This window comes from Ranitomeya variabilis, chromosome 3 (assembly GCF_051348905.1).
Source record: "Ranitomeya variabilis isolate aRanVar5 chromosome 3, aRanVar5.hap1, whole genome shotgun sequence".
Taxonomy (NCBI): Eukaryota; Metazoa; Chordata; class Amphibia; order Anura; family Dendrobatidae; genus Ranitomeya; species Ranitomeya variabilis.
Genome location: NC_135234.1, coordinates 787,441,847 through 787,469,598, shown reverse-complemented (window position 1 = coordinate 787,469,598; position 27,752 = coordinate 787,441,847). Strand labels below are relative to the sequence as shown.

At 46.9% G+C, this 27,752-nt stretch overlaps 1 protein-coding gene across 3 annotated transcripts in view; it reads right to left on the bottom strand.

The window, feature by feature from the left end:
• LOC143817530 (uncharacterized) overlaps positions 1–27,752 on the bottom strand; it is a 129,849-nt gene that overhangs the window by 39,812 nt on the left and 62,285 nt on the right. For 2 of the 3 annotated variants that reach the window (XM_077299019.1, XM_077299020.1), the window contains 3 exons: positions 27,129–27,252; positions 7,750–7,841; positions 7,595–7,664 (listed from right to left, as the gene is read on the bottom strand). In XM_077299019.1, the coding sequence (XP_077155134.1) occupies positions 7,595–7,627 (33 nt within the window). In that variant the 5' untranslated portion in view covers positions 7,628–7,664; positions 7,750–7,841; positions 27,129–27,252. Of the gene's footprint in view, positions 1–4,068; positions 5,351–7,594; positions 7,665–7,749; positions 7,842–27,128; positions 27,253–27,752 lie in introns of those variants that run through there. The other variant, XM_077299021.1, reaches the window with a different exon arrangement.

Sequence of the window (27,752 nt, the reverse complement as noted above, 5' to 3'; positions counted from 1 at the left end):
GCAGGAGAAGTAGGACCGCAAGGAGCGGAGCCAGGTAGAACCGCAAGAAGCGAAGCCATGTAGAGCGACGTCACAGAGTGCAGAGCAAGACACAGTGCCAAGAGCAAAACCACAGAGTGCAGAGCAAGGAGCAAAGCAAGGTACAGAGTGCAGAGCCGAAAGCAAAGCAAAGCAAGACACAGAGTGCAGAGCCGAAAGCAAACCAAGACAGGGATATAAACAAACACAGGAACAGGACTAGACTAAGACAGTCCGAAACGGGACAAGGCACAGAGACACGGACACAAGCCAGTGTATGATGCCCCACTGGGTGGTGGACACAGGACATGGTACTACGCCCCACTGGGTGGCAAACACAGGAGTCACAGAGACAGGGCCTGGCACCTCCGCAGCTAAGAAATGACTGAGGGAGTAAGTTGCGCAGGCCCCCACCAATGGGTGGGGAAGTCTTAAATACAGGAAGCCTCATGGCGATTGGCCAGGGACACACAGTCTCTATAAGACACAGGAGTTGCTGGCGCCGCCCTCCTATGCACACAGACAGGGCATGCACAGAGCAAGCAGCAGACATGAGGCACACAGCATGGAGCTGGCAGCAGAGAGAAGTCACAACAAGGCCCAGAGAAGTGAGTTTGAGTGTAATGCAGGTGGGGGATGGGAGGCCATGCAGTGATGCCAGGAGGGTTGTTACAACTAGGGTTAAAGGAAATCTCCCAGTAGGATCGTCCCTCCTGAGCTGTCTATATGGCCGCAGGTCATTGGAAGCTGATTAAAATGCCATCTTGATATTTAGGATCTGACGTCTTAATTCAGAGCAATACACGTTTTTCATATATGTAAATGAACTCTTTCATGCTATGGTGAGGATATTGCCTGGAAGATAAATCCGCCTCCAGAGATTATTTTAAATAAAAGGGGGCGTTACCATTGTGAGACAAGTGACTCAGGCTGGTTTCACACTTGCGTTTTTGTCTGCAGCGTTTTTTGCACAAAAAACGCATGCGTTTTTTTTTCCTATATTTAACATTGAAAACGCATGCGTTTTTTTGCACATGCGTTTGGTCGCATTTTCAAACGCATGCGTTTTTTGTCTGCATGCGTTCATTTTCAAAAATGCTACCTGCAGTATTTTCTTGCGCGTTTTTTTGCCACGAAAAAACGCATGCGTTTTTTTGCGGCAAAAAAATGCATTGCTGTCTATGTAAACGCATGCGTTTTTAAGCACATGCGTTTGTTTGCGCTAAAAACGCATGCGTTTTTATAGAAAAAAACCAGAAAACACACTGAAAAGCCACCCACCACCATCAAGGTGATAAAGGGATCCAAACCCTAACCCTAACTCTACCCCTAACCTCACCCCTAACCGTTTAATGAACATTTTCTGACAGTCATATTGCCACGTATTTAAGTGCCACGTATCACGTATTTCAGTGCCACGTATGCCACGTGCCACGTATTTAAGTGCCACGTGCCACATATTTAAGTGCCACGTGCTAAAGTGCCACGTATTTAAGTGCCACGTATTTAAGTACCACATATTTAAGTGCCACGTGCCACGTATTTAAGTGCCACGTGCCACGTATTTAAGTGCCACGTATTTAAGTGCCACATGCCACGTATTTAAGTGCCACATGCCACGTATTAAAGTGCCACGTGCCACGTATTTAAGTGCCACGTATTTAAGTACCACGTATTTCAGTTGCACGTATTTCAGTGCCACGTATTTCAGTCACGGTTAGGGTTAGGGTTAGGGGTAGGGGTAGGGTTAGGGTTTTCTTGTTTTTTCTTGTGTTTTCTTGTGTTTTTCTATAAAAACGCATGCGTCTAAAAAACGCATGCGTTTTACCGCGTTTACATGCGTTTTTCACACATGCGTTTTTTTTAAAAACGCATGCAGATAAAAACGCAAGTGTGAAACCAGCCTCACACAGAAGAGAATTGAATTTTGTCTTCTTACAAACATATTTTTTGCAGCTCTCTGAGCTCTGCTGTATTTGATCAATATTACAACCCTGTCTGCCTGTGAGCTGGAAGCTGAGAGAAACCTGCAGATGTGACAGATATAATCACACACATCTCTGCAGTGAGATCAGGAGCGCAGAGAGCGGTCATCACACATAACACTGGTAACAATCACACATCACACTGTTCAACATCACACAGGTAACAGTAGTAACCATCACACATCAAACTGGTAACCATCACACAGATAACAGTGGTAACTATCACACTGCTAAATTCCCCTTCATCTAGAATAATCTCTGGAGATGGAGTTATCTTCTGGGCAGTGCTCTCCCCATAGCCTGGAAGATGTAATTTACATAAAACGATAAAAGAGGATTTCTCAACAACAAGGCAAACGAGTAGGGCTTTTTTCAGCATTCTATAACCTGTATGCCCATATTAAGGCTATGTGCAGACGTTCAGGAATGTCTGCAGAATTTTCCTGAGCAAAACCTGACTCCCTGCGCAGGAAATCCGCTTGTGTTTTTTTCTGGAGCTTCCCAATGCAATAATATAGAGGCAAAACGCGAAAAATCCGCAAAATGAATGAACATGCTGCGTTTTTTACCGCGATGCTTTTTTTCACAGAAAAAAAACCGCAGCATTAAAAATGATGGGATGCTTAATGTAAGTGTTTTTATAGTGTTTTGCTGCGGAAAACTGCCGAAAAAAACCCCAAAATTCCTGAACGTGTGCACATAGCCTTATAGTTTAGATAGGTCAAATGAGGTGATAGATTCGCTTTACAACCTAGCACTACATGTCAAGATTATGTGCACCTGAACAGCTACAACTAGAACCAGGCCATGTGTTCGATACATCCGAGCAATACTGGTCCTGATTAGGTGTACCTTGATAGCTTTGACTAGAACTAGGCCATATGTTCGATACATCCGAGCAATACAGGTCCTGATTAGGTGTACCTTGATAGCTTTGACTAGAACTAGGCCATATGTTCGATACATCCGAGCAATACAGGTCCTGATTAGGTGTACCTTGATAGCTACGACTAGAACCAGGCCATATGTTCATTACATTAGAGCAATACAGGTCCTGATTAGGTGTACCTTGATAGCTACGACTAGAACCAGACCATATGTTCATTACATCCGAGCAATACAAGTCCTGATACTGTGCATCTGGACAGCTACGACTAGAACCAGGCCATATGTTCGATACATCCTAGCAATACAGGTCCTGATTAGGTGTACCTTGATAGCTATGACTAGAACCAGGCCACGTGTTGACTAGTCAGTCAGCTGGGGAAGCTGAGCAGAGTACGATGTGTTGGAGCTGAAGAGAAACAAGCCAGAATCTGAAAAAAGACTGCACAGCCCATGTGCACCAAACTGCAAACCCATTCAAGAGCGTGAATCCCTACAATTGGTGGTTTGGATGTGGGCACCAAGTCCCAAAGAATAGAAGTGATTACATTTTAAAGACTGAATGTCCTACGTCAAGGCAGCTACAGTATTAGATAAAGGTAAAAAAGGAGCTCACCAAGCTTGCTGATCATGGAGGTAGCCAAGAACCCTGTCAGGGAGGGTGCTAGATCCAGTTGGTGTAGCACAGTGATAATAACAGGAGAAAGGGGGAATGCAGCACGCCCATCCAATAAGTATTAATAAACTATTTATTTAAATCTATTAAGATGAACAATTTCCAGGAAAAATGTTAAAACTGACAAGTTTCTAGCAAAAAATGCCCTTAATCATAACTACAGCATTGCAAGCACAATCTGAAAGCATAGAAGAGCTTGTTAAGCAACTGTTCCAGGCCAATCTGCAGCAGCGCAGCAATGGCGGCAGCAGCGGGCCCAACAAGAAACCAACAAACTTCTGGACCAGCAGTTGCATAAGAAGCAGATGGCTCTCTTAGCAGAAACTGTCCAGGTCAGGGAGATGGCCCCCCAGCCAGCCAATGTGATAGTAACCGTGTGAGGCGGACAGTACGTGAGGCCTTCCTGAAAATGTCTTTGGTAGAGAGGTTTAATAAAACCTTAAAGGGCATGTTAAAGGAGGTAGTAGAGAAGGATGGTTGTGATTGAGACCATCTTTTACCGACCTATTGTTCTCCATCAGGGAAGATTCACAAGCCTCCACAGATTTTTCTCCAATTGAGCTACTGTATGGCCGACATCCCTGGCAACACCTGGATGTAGCAAAAACAGAAGCATAATAGAGCAAGTGGCGCAGATGCAAGAGAGGAAGGTCTATGTGATGCCTACTGTGAAAGTGCATCTCCTCAAGGCACGAGACATACTCCAGGGTGTACAATACGTCATCTTGAGTGAGACAGTATCAGCCTGGGGATCGGGTTCCTGAGTTAGTATTCATGGAGGAGAGCAGGTTCCTTGCTAAGTGGCAGGGACACTATGAAGTGGTGGACAAAGTGGGAGAAGTCAAATGTAAAGTACATCAGCCAGGTGAAAGGAAGTACTTACAGACATAATATGTCAATCTAATCAAACCGTGCAGGATAGAGAACGTCTTGAAGCTCCACACTTATAGGCCAAGTCAGAAACTAGCATTGAAGATATCAAGGTGCACCCTTTCAAAAACAGCAAAGTCAAGCGTTATGCCCACCGGGATATAATCTTGAAGTAGGTGAAAAGAATGCTGAACTTAAGGCTGGGTTCACATTGCGTTCCCCCAGTCCGTTAGACGGACTACGTTACACCGCTGCATAACTTAGTCCGCTAGCGCCGCCATTGACTGCAATGTCGGACGCATCGCTAGCGCACGCCCACAATGGGCGTGCGCTAGCCATGTGCTGTCATTGAGTGACGGACCCTGAGACGCGGGCTGCAGCGTTTCCGGGTCCGTCCTGCTAGCGCAGATAGAGCTAGCAGATGCTCTATCTGCGCTAGCGATGTGCCAAAGTCGGCACTTGCGTTACAGCAGCCCGTTTAACGTATGTGTTGAACGGGCTGCTATAACGCAGTGTGAACCTGGCCTAAGGGTAATTGCAGAATCCAAGACTGGGTGGTCCAGCTCCATAGTGTTAGTGCCAAAGCCAGATGGGGAATGGCAGTTCTGCGATGACTAACGGAAACTCACTGAGGGTAGATGGGTAGAGGGTAGAAATCGCCACCCTTGCCCTCACAAAAGGTTACTGACAGACCCCTCTGTCCAAAAGGGCCAAATAAAAAACAGCCTTTCAACATCAGAAGGGTGATTTTATGATCTGGTGGCCTAGGAGCAGCATAAGACGTACTCTGGAGAAGGTGGTATCTGTACTGACCGCGGACCCTGAACTTAACACCGCAACTAGAAGTAGCCGTGGAATGTACCTACTGATCCTAGACACCTCGACACAACCGGAGGACTAATTAACCCTATAGATAGAAAAGGGAAAACTATCTCGCCTCAGAGAAAATTCCCAAAGGATAGGCAGCCCCCCACAAATATTGACTGTGAGAGGAGAGGAAAAAACATACACAGGCTGAAAACAGGATTTAGCAAAGGAGGCCAATCTAGCTAAATAGGAAAGATAGGACAGAGAACTATGCGGTCAGTATTAAAATACTAGGAAATATCCACCACAGAAAATACAAAAAACTCCACATCTAACTAAAGACATGGAGGGTATATCTGCCTCTCCAGAGATTCCAGCTTGACTGCATAAATCCTTACACAGATTAAGCTGGACAAGAAAAAACATGAAATGCACTGAACAATGAGGCCCACAAAATGTGGGCTGCAAAACAAGCAGGACTTATCTTGGTGAAAAGACCAGGAAGCAGGAGAAACCATGAAGGGGTGTGAATCCTCCAGAAACAATGAACAACTGGCACTGACTAAAGGGTGAAGCCAGACTAAATAGCCCAGTCCAGAGTGGACACACGTGATAACTGCTGTGAAGGACAGACGGCAGCGCTACCACTTATAACCACCGGAGGGAGCCCAGGAAGAGAATTCACAACAGGGTGTTTTCAGTATATCAGCATGCTTTTTGGGTTGCAGGGGGTCCCGGCCATTTTTCAGAGGGTCATCAGAGAGTCCTAACCCACAAAAAGAGTATGCAGATGCCTGCTTGATTTGCAACTGAGATTGGGGGAAGTAATTTGAATAAAGTCCAGGCAATAATTGATGCTCTAAGAAAATCTGGCTTTATGATTAAGAAATGTGCCAGAACGATGGAAGAAGCCAAATATTTGGGCTACGTTAAAGGGCAAGATATGATCAAGCCTCAGGCAAAGTGGAGGAAATAAAGGTATAACTATGACCCCTCATGATAAAATAGGCTTCAGTGTTCCTAACTTGCAGTTATAGCAGCCTCCCTTACTGACCTCCTAAAAGGTATGAAGTCGGCTATGTATAAGTGATCACTGGAAGCAGAGAGGGCATTTAAAGAACTAAAATTAGCCCTCTGTAGGCATCCAGTGTTGGTAGCGGCAGACTTTGCAAAAGAATTCATAGTTCAGAAAGATGTGTCAGATGTCGGACTGGGATCATGTCACAGGAAATTAATGCGGAAGACCACCTAATAATCTATTTGAGTAGGAAGCTGTCCCCACATGAGAAAACCTACTGCATTCTAGAAAAAGAGTGGTTGGACATCGAATGGTCACTGGAAGCATTAAGGTATTACTTGTTTGATGGGAAATTTATGCTAGTGTCCGACCATGGCCCACTAAGATGGATGCAGAAGAGCAGGAGAAAAGGGGGAACAATACATGGGTAACTCGGTAATTCTTAACTTTGCAAAATTGTAACTTTCATGTGGAGCATAGGTCCGGGAAACTACACGTAAATGCCAACGATCTCTCTCAAAAGTACAATGTTTGGTGGCATAAGAAGCCCGGGCCCTTGACTTTGGGCAAAGGGAGCAGTAAATAGGAAACCAAGAGGTAAAGTCCGGGATGGGAGATACGCGTCACCGAGCTGGCTATCCTTTGTGATGTAAGTCGAGGAGGTGAAGGCTCCAGCCATAGTAGGCAGACTAGGGATAAATCCTAGCAATACAGGTCCTGATTATGTGAACCTTGACAGCTACGACTAGAACCAGGCCATGTGTTGACTAATCAGTTAGCTGGGAAAGCTGAGCAGAGTGGGATGTGTTGGAGCTGGAGAGAGACAAGCCAGAAACTGTCTGAGAAGAGACTGCACTGGCCATGTGCACAAAACTGCAAGTATCACTGCTTGCTATGGAAGACAGTGGTTTTGGGTGACCGAACTGAGACTAGTTCACCCGTCCTGGGAAGTCAGAGTCTTCAATGTTTAATTAGTACCTGGACAAAGCCAGGGATTTTATGGATTTTATGTTCATGGGTTTGTTTTTGGTAGTGTGTAACCAGTGGAAAGAAACACCTTTCTGTTTTAAGATAATAACTCTGTGGTTTCATGCTCCTAGCGGCGACCAGAGAGAGTGAACCCCTACTATGTAGATACAGTAGATGTGGTGTATGCTTTGCTTCATCTGCATGATAACTCTCCAGATAGTCCTGGGAATACAGAGAAGCCGGACATCTCTCCGGGAAATTTCTTACCCTTAATCCATCTGTAGGAAACAAAACAGAAGTAATTGTTACATGAGATGATGAGAGCTAGGTGACCCTCTAACAGACATTAATGTCTTCCCTCCTTACACTGCTGCTCGGCCATGACATCAGTCTCTTCATCTACGACTTCAACCTTAATATCAATTAGATCATCATCCTAAAAATAAAAAAATAAAAATGAGAAAAGAGTCACGAATCATTGATTTATGGTTGAATATGGGGGAGACGATAGCGTCATCTACCTGATGATTCTCCGAGACATTCTCCTCTGGACAGTCCTGAGAAAAGAGAGGAGCCGGACATCTCTCCAGGAGATATCTCTTACTGGATCCATCTGTGGGACATACACAAATGAATACACAACCCCAGTATAGACCCTATATATCTACATACCAGAGACTACACGACCCCCGTATATCTACATACCAGAGACTACACGACCTCCGTATATCAACATACCAGAGACTACACGACCCCCGTATATTAACATACCAGAGACTACACGACCCCCGTATATCTACATACCAGAGACTACACGACCCCCGTATATCTACATACCAGAGACTACACGACCCCCCGTATATCTACATACCAGAGACTACACGACCCCAGTATATCTACATACCAGAGACTACACGACCTCCGTATATCAACATACCAGAGACTACACGACCCCCGTATATCTACATACCAGAGACTACACGACCCCCGTATATCTACATACCAGAGACTACAGGACCCCAGTATATCTACATACCAGAGACTACACGACCCCAGTATATCTACATACCAGAGACTACACGACCCCCGTATATTAACATACCAGAGACTACACGACCCCCGTATATCTACATACCAGAGACTACACGACCTCCGTATATCTACATACCAGAGACTACACGACCCCCGTATATCAACATACCAGAGACTACGCGACCTCCGTATATCTACATACCAGAGACTACACGACCCCAGTATATCTACATACCAGAGACTACACGACCCCAGTATATCAACATACCAGAGACTACACGACCCCCGTATATCTACATACCAGAGACTACACGACCCCCGTATATTAACATACCAGAGACTACACGACCCCCGTATATCTACATACCAGAGACTACACGACCCCCGTATATTAACATACCAGAGACTACACGACCCCCGTATATCTACATACCAGAGACTACACGACCCCAGTATATCTACATACCAGAGACTACACGACCCCAGTATATCTACATACCAGAGACTACACGACCTCCGTATATCAACATACCAGAGACTACACGACCCCCGTATATCTACATACCAGAGACTACACGACCCCCGTATATTAACATACCAGAGACTACACGACCCCCGTATATCTACATACCAGAGACTACACGACCCCCGTATATTAACATACCAGAGACTACACGACCCCCGTATATCTACATACCAGAGACTACACGACCCCCGTATATCTACATACCAGAGACTACACGACCCCCGTATATCTACATACCAGAGACTACACGACCCCCGTATATCTACATACCAGAGACTACACGACCCCAGTATATCTACATACCAGAGACTACACGACCTCCGTATATCTACATACCAGAGACTACACGACCTCCGTATATCAACATACCAGAGACTACACGACCCCCCGTATATCTACATACCAGAGACTACACGACCTCCGTATATCTACATACCAGAGACTACACGACCCCAGTATATCTACATACCAGAGACTACACGACCTCCGTATATCTACATACCAGAGACTACACGACCCCAGTATATCTACATACCAGAGACTACACGACCCCAGTATATCAACATACCAGAGACTACACGACCCCCGTATATCTACATACCAGAGACTACACGACCCCCGTATATTAACATACCAGAGACTACACGACCCCCGTATATCTACATACCAGAGACTACACGACCCCCGTATATTAACATACCAGAGACTACACGACCCCCGTATATCTACATACCAGAGACTACACGACCCCCGTATATTAACATACCAGAGACTACACGACCACCGTATATCTACATACCAGAGACTACACGACCCCAGTATATCTACATACCAGAGACTACACGACCCCAGTATATCTACATACCAGAGACTACACGACCTCCGTATATCAACATACCAGAGACTACACGACCCCCGTATATCTACATACCAGAGACTACACGACCCCCGTATATTAACATACCAGAGACTACACGACCCCCGTATATCTACATACCAGAGACTACACGACCCCCGTATATTAACATACCAGAGACTACACGACCCCCGTATATCTACATACCAGAGACTACACGACACCAGTATATCTACATACCAGAGACTACACGACCCCAGTATATCTACATACCAGAGACTACACGACCCCAGTATATCTACATACCAGAGACTACACGACCCCCGTATATCTACATACCAGAGACTACACGACCCCCGTATATCTACATACCAGAGACTACACGACCCCCGTATATCTACATACCAGAGACTACACGACCCCAGTATATCTACATACCAGAGACTACACGACCTCCGTATATCTACATACCAGAGACTACACGACCTCCGTATATCAACATACCAGAGACTACACGACCCCCGTATATCTACATACCAGAGACTACACGACCCCCGTATATTAACATACCAGAGACTACACGACCCCCGTATATCTACATACCAGAGACTACACGACCCCCGTATATTAACATACCAGAGACTACACGACCCCCGTATATCTACATACCAGAGACTACACGACCCCAGTATATCTACATACCAGAGACTACAGGACCCCAGTATATCTACATACCAGAGACTACACGACCCCCGTATATTAACATACCAGAGACTACACGACCCCCGTATATCTACATACCAGAGACTACACGACCCCCGTATATCTACATACCAGAGACTACAGGACCCCCGTATATCTACATACCAGAGACTACGCGACCTCCGTATATCTACATACCAGAGACTACAGGACCCCCGTATATCTACATACCAGAGACTACACGACCCCCGTATATCTACATACCAGAGACTACACGACCCCCGTATATTAACATACCAGAGACTACAGGACCCCAGTATATCTACATACCAGAGACTACACGACCCCCGTATATTAACATACCAGAGACTACAGGACCCCCGTATATCTACATACCAGAGACTACACGACCCCCGTATATCTACATACCAGAGACTACACGACCCCCGTATATCTATATACCAGAGACTACACGACCCCAGTATATCTACATACCAGAGACTACACGACCCCCGTATATCTATATACCAGAGACTACACGACCCCCGTATATCTATATACCAGAGACTACACGACCCCCGTATATCTACATACCAGAGACTACACGACCCCCGTATATCTACATACCAGAGACTACACGACCCCCGTATATCTACATACCAGAGACTACACGACCCCCGTATATTAACATACCAGAGACTACAGGACCCCAGTATATCTACATACCAGAGACTACACGACCCCCGTATATTAACATACCAGAGACTACAGGACCCCCGTATATCTACATACCAGAGACTACACGACCCCCGTATATCTACATACCAGAGACTACACGACCCCAGTATATCTACATACCAGAGACTACACGACCCCCGTATATCTATATACCAGAGACTACACGACCCCCGTATATCTACATACCAGAGACTACACGACCTCCGTATATCTACATACCAGAGACTACATGACCCCCGTATATCTACATATCAGAGACTACACGACCCCCGTATATCTATATACCAGAGACTACAGGACCCCCGTATATCTACATACCAGAGACTACAGGACCCCCGTATATCTACATACCAGAGACTACACGACCCCCGTATATCTACATACCAGAGACTACACGACCCCAGTATATCTACATACCAGAGACTACACGACCCCAGTATATCTACATACCAGAGACTACACGACCCCAGTATATCTATATACTAGAGACTACACGACCCCCGTATATCTACATACCAGAGACTACACGACCCCCGTATATCTACATACCAGAGACTACACGACCCCAGTATATCTACATACCAGAGACTACACGACCCCCGTATATCTACATACCAGAGACTACACGACCCCCGTATATCTACATATCAGAGACTACACGACCCCCGTATATCTATATACCAGAGACTACAGGACCCCCGTATATCTACATACCAGAGACTACAGGACCCCCGTATATCTACATACCAGAGACTACACGACCCCAGTATATCTATATACCAGAGACTACACGACCCCAGTATATCTACATACCAGAGACTACACGACCCCCGTATATTAACATACCAGAGACTACACGACCCCAGTATATCTATATACCAGAGACTACGCGACCTCCGTATATCTACATACCAGAGACTACACGACCCCCGTATATCTACATACCAGAGACTACGCGACCCCCGTATATCAACATACCAGAGACTACACGACCCCCGTATATCTACATACCAGAGACTACACGACCCCCGTATATCTACATACCACAGACTACACGACCCCCGTATATCTACATACCAGAGACTACACGACCCCAGTATATCTACATACCAGAGACTACACGACCCCAGTATATCTACATACCAGAGACTACACGACCCCCGTATATCTACATACCAGAGACTACGCGACCCCCGTATATCTATATACCAGAGACTACACGACCCCAGTATATCTACATACCAGAGACTACACGACCCCCGTATATCTATATACCAGAGACTACAGGACCCCCGTATATCTATATACCAGAGACTACACGACCCCCGTATATCTACATACCAGAGACTACAGGACCCCCGTATATCTACATACCAGAGACTACGCGACCCCAGTATATCTACATACCAGAGACTACACGACCCCAGTATATCTACATACCAGAGACTACACGACCCCCGTATATCTACATACCAGAGACTACACGACCCCAGTATATCTACATACCAGAGACTACACGACCCCCGTATATCTACATACCAGAGACTACACGACCCCCGTATATCTACATACCAGAGACTACACGACCCCCGTATATCTACATACCAGAGACTACACGACCCCCGTATATCAACATACCAGAGACTACAGGACCCCCGTATATCTACATACCAGAGACTACAGGACCCCCGTATATCTACATACCAGAGACTACACGACCCCAGTATATCTACATACCAGAGACTACACGACCTCCGTATATCTATATACCAGAGACTACACGACCCCAGTATATCTACATACCAGAGACTACACGACCCCCGTATATTAACATACCAGAGACTACACGACCCCAGTATATCTACATACCAGAGACTACACGACCCCAGTATATCAACATACCAGAGACTACAGGACCCCCGTATATCTACATACCAGAGACTACACGACCTCCGTATATCAACATACCAGAGACTACACGACCCCCGTATATCTACATACCAGAGACTACGCGACCTCCGTATATCTACATACCAGAGACTACGCGACCCCCGTATATCTACATACCAGAGACTACACGACCCCCGTATATCTACATACCAGAGACTACGCGACCCCCGTATATCTACATACCAGAGACTACACGACCCCCGTATATCTACATACCAGAGACTACACGACCCCCGTATATCTACATACCAGAGACTACGCGACCCCCGTATATCTACATACCAGAGACTACACGACCCCCGTATATCTACATACCAGAGACTACACGACCCCAGTATATCTACATACCAGAGACTACACGACCCCAGTATATCTACATACCAGAGACTACACGACCCCAGTATATCTACATACCAGAGACTACACGACCCCAGTATATCTACATACCAGAGACTACAGGACCCCAGTATATCTACATACCAGAGACTACAGGACCCCCGTATATCTACATACCAGAGACTACGCGACCCCCGTATATCTACATACCAGAGACTACACGACCCCCGTATATCTACATACCAGAGACTACACGACCCCCGTATATCTACATACCAGAGACTACACGACCCCCGTATATCTACATACCAGAGACTACACGACCCCCGTATATCTACATACCAGAGACTACACGACCCCCGTATATCTACATACCAGAGACTACGCGACCCCCGTATATCTACATACCAGAGACTACACGACCCCCGTATATCTACATACCAGAGACTACACGACCCCCGTATATCTATATACCAGAGACTACACGACCTCCGTATATCTACATACCAGAGACTACACGACCCCCGTATATCTACATACCAGAGACTACACGACCCCCGTATATCTACATACCAGAGACTACACGACCCCCGTATATCTACATACCAGAGACTACGCGACCCCCGTATATCTATATACCAGAGACTACACGACCTCCGTATATCTACATACCAGAGACTACACGACCCCCGTATATCTACATACCAGAGACTACACGACCCCCGTATATTAACATACCAGAGACTACACGACCACCGTATATCTATATACCAGAGACTACACGACCACCGTATATCACCATACCAGAGACTACACGACCCCCGTATATCTACATACCAGAGACTACACGACCCCAGTATATCTACATACCAGAGACTACAGGACCCCCGTATATCTACATATCAGAGACTACACGACCCCCCGTATATCTACATACCAGAGACTACACGACCCCCGTATATCTATATACCAGAGACTACAGGACCCCCGTATATCTACATACCAGAGACTACAGGACCCCCGTATATCTACATACCAGAGACTACACGACCCCCGTATATCTACATACCAGAGACTACACGACCCCCGTATATCTACATACCAGAGACTACACGACCCCAGTATATCTACATACCAGAGACTACACGACCCCAGTATATCTACATACCAGAGACTACACGACCCCCGTATATCTACATACCAGAGACTACACGACCCCCGTATATTAACATACCAGAGACTACACGACCCCCGTATATCTACATACCAGAGACTACACGACCCCCGTATATCTACATACCAGAGACTACAGGACCCCAGTATATCTACATACCAGAGACTACACGACCCCCGTATATCTACATACCAGAGACTACACGACCCCAGTATATCTACATACCAGAGACTACAGGACCCCTTATATCTACATACCAGAGACTACGCGACCCCAGTATATCTACATACCAGAGACTACACGACCCCCGTATATCTACATACCAGAGACTACACGACCACCGTATATCACCATACCAGAGACTACACGACCCCCGTATATCTACATACCAGAGACTACAGGACCCCAGTATATCTACATACCAGAGACTACACGACCCCAGTATATCTACATACCAGAGACTACAGGACCCCAGTATATCTACATACCAGAGACTACACGACCCCCGTATATCTACATACCAGAGACTACACGACCCCCGTATATCTACATACCAGAGACTACACGACCCCAGTATATCTACATACCAGAGACTACACGACCCCCGTATATCTACATACCAGAGACTACACGACCCCCGTATATCTACATACCAGAGACTACAGGACCCCCGTATATCTACATACCAGAGACTACACGACCCCAGTATATCTACATACCAGAGACTACACGACCCCCGTATATCTACATACCAGAGACTACACGACCCCCGTATATCTATATACCAGAGACTACAGGACCCCCGTATATCTACATACCAGAGACTACACGACCCCCGTATATCTATATACCAGAGACTACACGACCCCTGTATATCTACATACCAGAGACTACACGACCCCCGTATATCTACATACCAGAGACTACACGACCACCGTATATCACCATACCAGAGACTACACGACCCCCGTATATCTACATACCAGAGACTACACGACCCCAGTATATCTACATACCAGAGACTACACGACCCCCGTATATCTATATACCAGAGACTACACGACCCCCGTATATCTACATACCAGAGACTACACGACCCCCGTATATCTACATACCAGAGACTACAGGACCCCAGTATATCTATATACCAGAGACTACACGACCCCCGTATATCTACATACCAGAGACTACAGGACCCCAGTATATCTACATACCAGAGACTACACGACCCCCGTATATCTACATACCAGAGACTACACGACCCCCGTATATCTACATACCAGAGACTACACGACCCCCGTATATCTACATACCAGAGACTACGCGACCCCCGTATATCTATATACCAGAGACTACACGACCTCCGTATATCTACATACCAGAGACTACACGACCCCCGTATATCTACATACCAGAGACTACACGACCCCCGTATATCTACATACCAGAGACTACACGACCCCCGTATATCTACATACCAGAGACTACAGGACCCCCGTATATCTACATACCAGAGACTACGCGACCCCCGTATATCTACATACCAGAGACTACGCGACCCCCGTATATCTATATACCAGAGACTACAGGACCCCCGTATATCTACATACCAGAGACTACACGACCCCCGTATATCTACATACCAGAGACTACAGGACCTCCGTATATCTACATACCAGAGACTACAGGACCCCCGTATATCTACATACCAGAGACTACACGACCCCCGTATATTAACATACCAGAGACTACAGGACCCCCGTATATCTACATACCAGAGACTACGCGACCCCCGTATATCTATATACCAGAGACTACGCGACCCCCGTATATCTATATACCAGAGACTACACGACCCCCGTATATCTACATACCAGAGACTACAGGACCCCCGTATATTAACATACCAGAGACTACACGACCCCAGTATATCTACATACCAGAGACTACAGGACCCCCGTATATCTACATACCAGAGACTACACGACCCCAGTATATCTACATACCAGAGACTACACGACCCCCGTATATCTACATACCAGAGACTACGCGACCCCCGTATATCTACATACCAGAGACTACACGACCTCCGTATATCTACATACCAGAGACTACAGGACCCCCGTATATCTACATACCAGAGACTACACGACCTCCGTATATCTACATACCAGAGACTACACGACCCCCGTATATCTATATACCAGAGACTACACGACCCCCGTATATCTATATACCAGAGACTACACGACCCCCGTATATCTACATACCAGAGACTACACGACCCCAGTATATCTACATACCAGAGACTACAGGACCCCAGTATATCTACATACCAGAGACTACACGACCCCCGTATATCTATATACCAGAGACTACACGACCCCAGTATATCTACATACCAGAGACTACACGACCCCCGTATATCTACATACCAGAGACTACACGACCTCCGTATATCTACATACCAGAGACTACACGACCCCCGTATATCTATATACCAGAGACTACACGACCCCCGTATATCTATATACCAGAGACTACACGACCCCCGTATATCTACATACCAGAGACTACACGACCCCAGTATATCTACATACCAGAGACTACAGGACCCCAGTATATCTACATACCAGAGACTACACGACCCCCGTATATCTATATACCAGAGACTACACGACCCCCGTATATCTACATACCAGAGACTACACGACCTCCGTATATCTACATACCAGAGACTACACGACCTCCGTATATATCTACATACCAGAGACTACAGGACCTCCGTATATCTACATACCAGAGACTACACGACCCCCGTATATCTACATACCAGAGACTACAGGACCCCCGTATATTAACATACCAGAGACTACAGGACCCCAGTATATCTACATACCAGAGACTACACGACCCCCGTATATCTATATACCAGAGACTACACGACCCCAGTATATCTACATACCAGAGACTACACGACCCCAGTATATCAACATACCAGAGACTACACGACCCCAGTATATCTACATACCAGAGACTACACGACCCCCGTATATCTACATACCAGAGACTACACGACCCCCGTATATTAACATACCAGAGACTACACGACCCCAGTATATCTACATACCAGAGACTACACGACCTCCGTATATCTACATACCAGAGACTACACGACCCCCGTATATCTATATACCAGAGACTACACGACCCCCGTATATCTACATACCAGAGACTACACGACCCCCGTATATCTACATACCAGAGACTACACGACCCCCGTATATCTACATACCAGAGACTACACGACCCCCGTATATCTATATACCAGAGACTACACGACCCCCGTATATCTACATATCAGAGACTACACGACCCCCGTATATCTACATACCAGAGACTACACGACCCCCGTATATCTACATACCAGAGACTACACGACCCCCCGTATATCTACATACCAGAGACTACACGACCTCCGTATATCTACATACCAGAGACTACACGACCCCAGTATATCTACATACCAGAGACTACACGACCCCCGTATATCTACATACCAGAGACTACACGACCCCAGTATATCTACATACCAGAGACTACAGGACCCCCGTATATCTACATACCAGAGACTACACGACCCCCGTATATTAACATACCAGAGACTACAGGACCCCCGTATATCTACATACCAGAGACTACACGACCCCCGTATATTAACATACCAGAGACTACACGACCACCGTATATCTATATACCAGAGACTACACGACCCCCGTATATCTACATACCAGAGACTACACGACCCCAGTATATCTACATATCAGAGACTACAGGACCTCCGTATATCTACATACCAGAGACTACGCGACCCCCGTATATCTATATACCAGAGACTACACGACCCCCGTATATCTACATACCAGAGACTACAGGACCTCCGTATATCTACATACCAGAGACTACAGGACCCCCGTATATCTACATACCAGAGACTACACGACCCCCGTATATTAACATACCAGAGACTACAGGACCCCCGTATATCTACATACCAGAGACTACACGACCCCCGTATATCTATATACCAGAGACTACACGACCCCCGTATATTAACATACCAGAGACTACACGACCACCGTATATCTACATACCAGAGACTACACGACCCCAGTATATCTACATACCAGAGACTACACGACCCCCGTATATCTACATACCAGAGACTACACGACCACCGTATATCTATATACCAGAGACTACACGACCCCCGTATATCTACATACCAGAGACTACACGACCCCAGTATATCTACATACCAGAGACTACACGACCCCAGTATATCTACATACCAGAGACTACAGGACCTCCGTATATCTACATACCAGAGACTACACGACCCCCGTATATCTACATACCAGAGACTACACGACCCCAGTATATCTACATACCAGAGACTACGCGACCTCCGTATATCTATATACCAGAGACTACACGACCCCAGTATATCTACATACCAGAGACTACAGGACCTCCGTATATCTACATACCAGAGACTACACGACCCCCGTATATCTACATACCAGAGACTACACGACCCCAGTATATCTACATACCAGAGACTACGCGACCTCCGTATATCTACATACCAGAGACTACACGACCCCCGTATATTAACATACCAGAGACTACACGACCACCGTATATCTATATACCAGAGACTACACGACCCCCGTATATCTACATACCAGAGACTACACGACCCCAGTATATCTACATACCAGAGACTACAGGACCTCCGTATATCTACATACCAGAGACTACGCGACCCCCGTATATCTATATACCAGAGACTACACGACCCCCGTATATCTACATACCAGAGACTACAGGACCTCCGTATATCTACATACCAGAGACTACAGGACCCCCGTATATCTACATACCAGAGACTACACGACCCCCGTATATTAACATACCAGAGACTACAGGACCCCCGTATATCTACATACCAGAGACTACACGACCCCCGTATATCTATATACCAGAGACTACACGACCCCCGTATATTAACATACCAGAGACTACACGACCACCGTATATCTACATACCAGAGACTACACGACCCCAGTATATCTACATACCAGAGACTACACGACCCCCGTATATCTACATACCAGAGACTACACGACCACCGTATATCTATATACCAGAGACTACACGACCCCCGTATATCTACATACCAGAGACTACACGACCCCAGTATATCTACATACCAGAGACTACACGACCCCAGTATATCTACATACCAGAGACTACAGGACCTCCGTATATCTACATACCAGAGACTACACGACCCCCGTATATCTACATACCAGAGACTACACGACCCCAGTATATCTACATACCAGAGACTACACGACCCCCGTATATCTATATACCAGAGACTACACGACCCCCGTATATTAACATACCAGAGACTACACGACCACCGTATATCTACATACCAGAGACTACACGACCCCAGTATATCTACATACCAGAGACTACACGACCCCCGTATATCTACATACCAGAGACTACACGACCACCGTATATCTATATACCAGAGACTACACGACCCCCGTATATCTACATACCAGAGACTACACGACCCCAGTATATCTACATACCAGAGACTACACGACCCCAGTATATCTACATACCAGAGACTACAGGACCTCCGTATATCTACATACCAGAGACTACACGACCCCCGTATATCTACATACCAGAGACTACACGACCCCAGTATATCTACATACCAGAGACTACACGACCCCCGTATATCTATATACCAGAGACTACACGACCCCCGTATATTAACATACCAGAGACTACACGACCACCGTATATCTACATACCAGAGACTACACGACCCCAGTATATCTACATACCAGAGACTACACGACCCCCGTATATCTACATACCAGAGACTACACGACCACCGTATATCTATATACCAGAGACTACACGACCCCCGTATATCTACATACCAGAGACTACACGACCCCAGTATATCTACATACCAGAGACTACACGACCCCAGTATATCTACATACCAGAGACTACAGGACCTCCGTATATCTACATACCAGAGACTACGCGACCCCCGTATATCTATATACCAGAGACTACAGGACCCCCGTATATCTACATACCAGAGACTACACGACCCCAGTATATCTACATACCAGAGACTACACGACCCCCGTATATCTACATACCAGAGACTACACGACCCCCGTATATCTACATACCAGAGACTACACGACCCCAGTATATCTACATACCAGAGACTACGCGACCCCAGTATATCTACATACCAGAGACTACACGACCCCCGTATATCTATATACCAGAGACTACACGACCCCCGTATATCTATATACCAGAGACTACACGACCCCCGTATATCTACATACCAGAGACTACACGACCCCCGTATATCTATATACCAGAGACTACACGACCTCCGTATATCTACATACCAGAGACTACAGGACCCCAGTATATCTACATACCAGAGACTACACGACCCCCGTATATCTACATACCAGAGACTACACGACCCCAGTATATCTACATACCAGAGACTACACGACCCCAGTATATCTACATACCAGAGACTACACGACCTCCGTATATCTACATACCAGAGACTACAGGACCCCCGTATATCTACATACCAGAGACTACACGACCCCCGTATATCTATATACCAGAGACTACACGACCTCCGTATATCTACATACCAGAGACTACGCGACCCCCGTATATCTACATACCAGAGACTACGCGACCCCCGTATATCTACATACCAGAGACTACACGACCTCCGTATATCTACATACCAGAGACTACGCGACCTCCGTATATCTACATACCAGAGACTACACGACCCCCGTATATCTATATACCAGAGACTACACGACCCCAGTATATCTACATACCAGAGACTACACGACCTCCGTATATCTACATACCAGAGACTACGCGACCCCAGTATATCTACATACCAGAGACTACACGACCCCCGTATATTAACATACCAGAGACTACACGACCCCCGTATATCTACATACCAGAGACTACACGACCCCCGTATATCTATATACCAGAGACTACACGACCCCCGTATATCTACATACCAGAGACTACGCGACCCCCGTATATCTACATACCAGAGACTACGCGACCCCCGTATATCTACATACCAGAGACTACACGACCCCCGTATATCTACATACCAGAGACTACGCGACCCCCGTATATCAACATACCAGAGACTACACGACCTCCGTATATCTACATACCAGAGACTACACGACCCCCGTATATCAACATACCAGAGACTACACGACCCCCGTATCTTAACATACCAGAGACTACACGACCCCCGTATATCTACATACCAGAGACTACACGACCCCCGTATATCTATATACCAGAGACTACACGACCTCCGTATATCTACATACCAGAGACTACACGACCCCAGTATATCTACATACCAGAGACTACGCGACCCCCGTATATCTACATACCAGAGACTACACGACCACCGTATATCACCATACCAGAGACTACACGACCCCCGTATATCTACATACCAGAGACTACACGACCTCCGTATATCTACATACCAGAGACTACACGACCCCAGTATATCTACATACCAGAGACTACGCGACCTCCGTATATCTACATACCAGAGACTACACGACCACGTATATCTACATACCAGAGACTACGCGACCCCCGTATATCTACATACCAGAGACTACACGACCCCCGTATATCTACATACCAGAGACTACACGACCCCCGTATATCTACATACCAGAGACTACACGACCCCCGTATATCTACATACCAGAGACTACACGACCCCCGTATATCTACATACCAGAGACTACGCGACCCCAGTATATCTACATACCAGAGACTACAGGACCCCAGTATATCTACATACCAGAGACTACACGACCCCCGTATATTAACATACCAGAGACTACACGACCCCCGTATATCTACATACCAGAGACTACAGGACCCCAGTATATCTACATACCAGAGACTACAGGACCTCCGTATATCTACATACCAGAGACTACAGGACCCCCGTATATCTACATACCAGAGACTACACGACCCCAGTATATCTACATACCAGAGACTACACGACCCCCGTATATCTACATACCAGACTACACGACCCCAGTATATCTACATACCAGAGACTACACGACCCCCGTATATCTACATACCAGACTACACGACCCCAGTATATCTACATACCAGAGACTACACGACCCCCGTATATCTACATACCAGAGACTACACGACCCCCGTATATCTATATACCAGAGACTACACGACCTCCGTATATCTACATACCAGAGACTACGCGACCCCAGTATATCTACATACCAGAGACTACACGACCCCAGTATATCTACATATCAGAGACTACACGACCCCAGTATATCTACATACCAGAGACTACACGACCCCCGTATATCTACATACCAGAGACTACACGACCCCCGTATATCTACATACCAGAGACTACAGGACCCCCGTATATCTACATACCAGAGACTACACGACCCCCGTATATCTATATACCAGAGACTACACGACCCCCGTATATTAACATACCAGAGACTACACGACCCCCGTATATCTACATACCAGAGACTACACGACCCCCGTATATCTACATACCAGAGACTACAGGACCCCAGTATATCTATATACCAGAGACTACACGACCCCAGTATATCTATATACCAGAGACTACACGACCCCCGTATATTAACATACCAGAGACTACACGACCCCCGTATATCTATATACCAGAGACTACACGACCCCCGTATATCTATATACCAGAGACTACGCGACCCCAGTATATCTACATACCAGAGACTACGCGACCCCAGTATATCTACATACCAGAGACTACACGACCCCAGTATATCTATATACCAGAGACTACACGACCCCCGTATATTAACATACCAGAGACTACACGACCCCCGTATATCTATATACCAGAGACTACACGACCCCCGTATATTAACATACCAGAGACTACACGACCCCAGTATATCAACATACCAGAGACTACACGACCCCCGTATATCTACATACCAGAGACTACACGACCCCAGTATATTAACATACCAGAGACTACACGACCCCCGTATATCTACATACCAGAGACTACACGACCCCCGTATATCTACATACCAGAGACTACATGACCCCCGTATATCTACATACCAGAGACTACACGACCTCCGTATATCTACATACCAGAGACTACACGACCTCCGTATATCTACATACCAGAGACTACACGACCCCCGTATATCTACATACCAGAGACTACAGGACCCCGTATATCAACATACCAGAGACTACACGACCCCAGTATATCTACATACCAGAGACTACACGACCCCAGTATATCTACATACCAGAGACTACGCGACCCCCGTATATCTACATACCAGAGACTACGCGACCTCCGTATATCTACATACCAGAGACTACGCGACCTCCGTATATCTACATACCAGAGACTACGCGACCCCCGTATATCTACATACCAGTGGCATAGCGGGAGCACAGACGGGAGTATGCAGTGCACATAGCGGGAGAACGGATGGGAGTATGCAGTGCACATGACGGGAGAACGGATGGGAGTATGCAGTGCACATAGCGGGAGAACGGATGGGAGTAGACAGTGGACATAGTGGGAGAACGGATGGGAGTATGCAGTGCACATAGCGGGAGAACGGATGGGAGTAGACAGTGGACATAGTGGGAGAACGGATGGGAGTATACAGTGCACATAGCGGGAGAACGGATGGGAGTAGACAGTGGACATAGCGGGAGAACGGATGGGAGTATGCAGTGCACATAGCGGGAGAACGGATGGGAGTAGACAGTGGACATAGTGGGAGAACGGATGCGAGTATGCAGTGCACATAGCGGGAGAACGGATGGGAGTAGACAGTGGACATAGTGGGAGAACGGATGGGAGTATGCAGTGCACATAGCGGGAGAACGGATGGGAGTAGACAGTGGACATAGTGGGAGAACGGATGGGAGTATGCAGTGCACATAGCGGGAGAACGGATGGGAGTAGACAGTGGACATAGTGGGAGAACGGATGGGAGTATGCAGTGCACATAGCGGGAGAACGGATGGGAGTAGACAGTGGACATAGTGGGAGAACGGATGGGAGTATGCAGTGCACATAGCGGGAGAACGGATGGGAGTAGACAGTGGACATAGTGGGAGAACGGATGGGAGTATGCAGTGCACATAGCGGGAGAACGGATGGGAGTAGACAGTGGACATAGTGGGAGAACGGATGGGAGTATGCAGTGCACATAGCGGGAGAACGGATGGGAGTATGCAGTGCACATAGCGGGAGAACGGATGGGAGTAGACAGTGGACATAGTGGGAGAACGGATGGGAGTATGCAGTGCACATAGCGGGAGAACGGATGGGAGTAGACAGTGGACATAGTGGGAGAACGGATGGGAGTATGCAGTGCACATAGCGGGAGAACGGATGGGAGTATGCAGTGCACATAGCGGGAGAACAGATGGGAGTATGCAGTGCACATAGTGGGAGAACGGATGGGAGTATGCAGTGCACATAGCGGGAGAACGGATGGGAGTAGACAGTGGACATAGTGGGAGAACGGATGGGAGTATGCAGTGCACATAGCGGGAGAACGGATGGGAGTAGACAGTGGACATAGTGGGAGAACGGATGGGAGTATGCAGTGCACATAGCAGGAGAACGGATGGGAGTAGACAGTGGACATAGTGGGAGAACGGATGGGAGTATGCAGTGCACATAGCAGGAGAACGGATGGGAGTAGACAGTGGACATAGTGGGAGAACGGATGGGAGTATGCAGTGCACATGACGGGAGAACGGATGGGAGTATGCAGTGCACATAGCGGGAGAACGGATGGGAGTAGACAGTGGACATAGTGGGAGAACGGATGGGAGTATGCAGTGCACATAGCGGGAGAACGGATGGGAGTATGCAGTGCACATAGCGGGAGAACGGATGGGAGTAGACAGTGGACATAGTGGGAGAACGGATGGGAGTATGCAGTGCACATAGCGGGAGAACGGATGGGAGTAGACAGTGGACATAGTGGGAGAACGGATGGGAGTATGCAGTGCACATAGCGGGAGAACGGATGGGAGTATGCAGTGCACATAGCGGGAGAACGGATGGGAGTAGACAGTGGACATAGTGGGAGAACGGATGGGAGTATGCAGTGCACATGACGGGAGAACGGATGGGAGTATGCAGTGCACATGACGGGAGAATGCACGCGAATATGGATTGCACATATAGAGGGATGAATGCTCTGATATATGTTTTAACTCTGTAATGTAGGAGGCTGGTAGTTTCTTTTACTTGAGACTGCGATTGCATTCTCCACCTGAATGCACAAAAAACATGTAGCAGTTTCACCCAACACAGTGCAGTGTGGTCTATCGCAGCCTACCTTAAAAACAAGAAGCACTATAAAACACCTTCCTCTGTCCCTCCGACACAAACGGCAACAATAAGAGTCAGGAATCCACGGCCGCCCCTCTCAGACGCTGGGGAAGCCTATTTTGCACCCAGCATTGATGTAGGCTCCCACCCCAGTTGAACTGAGAGCTCAGTTGGGTTAAAGTCTTCTCATGGTGGTGGAGAGTTGGTGCTTGTAGGTGTAGAGAGAAACGGATGGCCACATACTGTGCCCCTTGGACCATTCAGGACTTGAAAAATAAGGGACCCCAACAAGAACATGCAGTGAAACACAGTGCAATAATGGCTGTAGATTCAACCAGAAAATTAACCAATTCCCTATCCAGGAAGAAGGGGTCATCAAAAGAATGAACGTCATTAGTATGCAAGTATTAGTATGCAAGTATGTCCTCCCTCAAGTGAGGGCCCAAAGCCAATCTAGACACCCAGAGGCCCCACACTGCACAAACCTTCCTAGATGACTAAATAAAACACTCAGCGAATAGCCAGTGTGCAATAGTGAACGTGCCCTACATCAGCACACCGGGCCGAGGAACAGATACTGCCCTCATCTACAGCCAAGAGGCCAAGAAGACATGTCCTCTACTGTAACCAGCCAGACCCAAGTGGTCAGAAGCATTCTGCTCTACCTATAGAGTACATGGAGCCGAAGAGAAACAAAGGAGGAAAACTGCAAAGGACATAAAACGAAGCAACAGGGATCCAACGTGTATACCGCAAACATGGCGGGAGGAGGGCGTCAGATACTGCCCTCATCTACAGCCAAGAGGCCGAGAAGACACGTCCTCTACTGTAACCAGCCAGACCCAAGTGGTCAGAAGCATTCTGCTCTACCTATAGATTACATGGAGCCGAAGAGAAACGAAGGAGGAAAACTGCAAAGGACATAAAACGAGGCAACAGGGATCCAACGTGTATACCGCAAACATGGCGGGAGGAGGGCGTCAATAATTATGTACTTACCCCATAACATAGGAGGCTGGGGGTCCTCCATCATAACGTTCTCGTACTGCGTCTTCTGTCTTCCCAGATAATCCCACTCCTCCATGGAGAAATAGATAGCGACGTCCTGACACCTCAGAGGCACCTGACAACCAACAAGACCGACATCACCCAGAATCCTTCAGTGTACACTGTATAATCTCCCAGCAGTCTCCTCACCTATCATCACTCAGAATCCTCCAGTGTATGCTGTATAATCTCCCAGCAGTCTCCTCTCCTCACCCAGAATCCTCCAGTGTACGCTGTATAATCTCCCAGCAGTCTCCTTTCATCACCCAGAATCCTCCAGTGTATGCTGTATAATCTCCCAGCAGTCTCCTCACCCAGAATCCTCCAGTGTATACTGTATAATCTCCCAGCAGTCTCCTCTCCTCACCCAGAATCCTACAGTGTATACTGTATAATCTCCCAGCAGTCTGCTCTCCTCTCATCATCCAAATTCTCCAGTGTATACTGTATAATCTCCCAGCAGTCTCCTCTCCGCTCACCCATAATCCTCCAGTGTATACTGTATAATCTCCCAGCAGTCTCCTCTCCTATCACCCAGAATCCTCCAGTGTACACTGTATAATCCCCCAGCAGTCT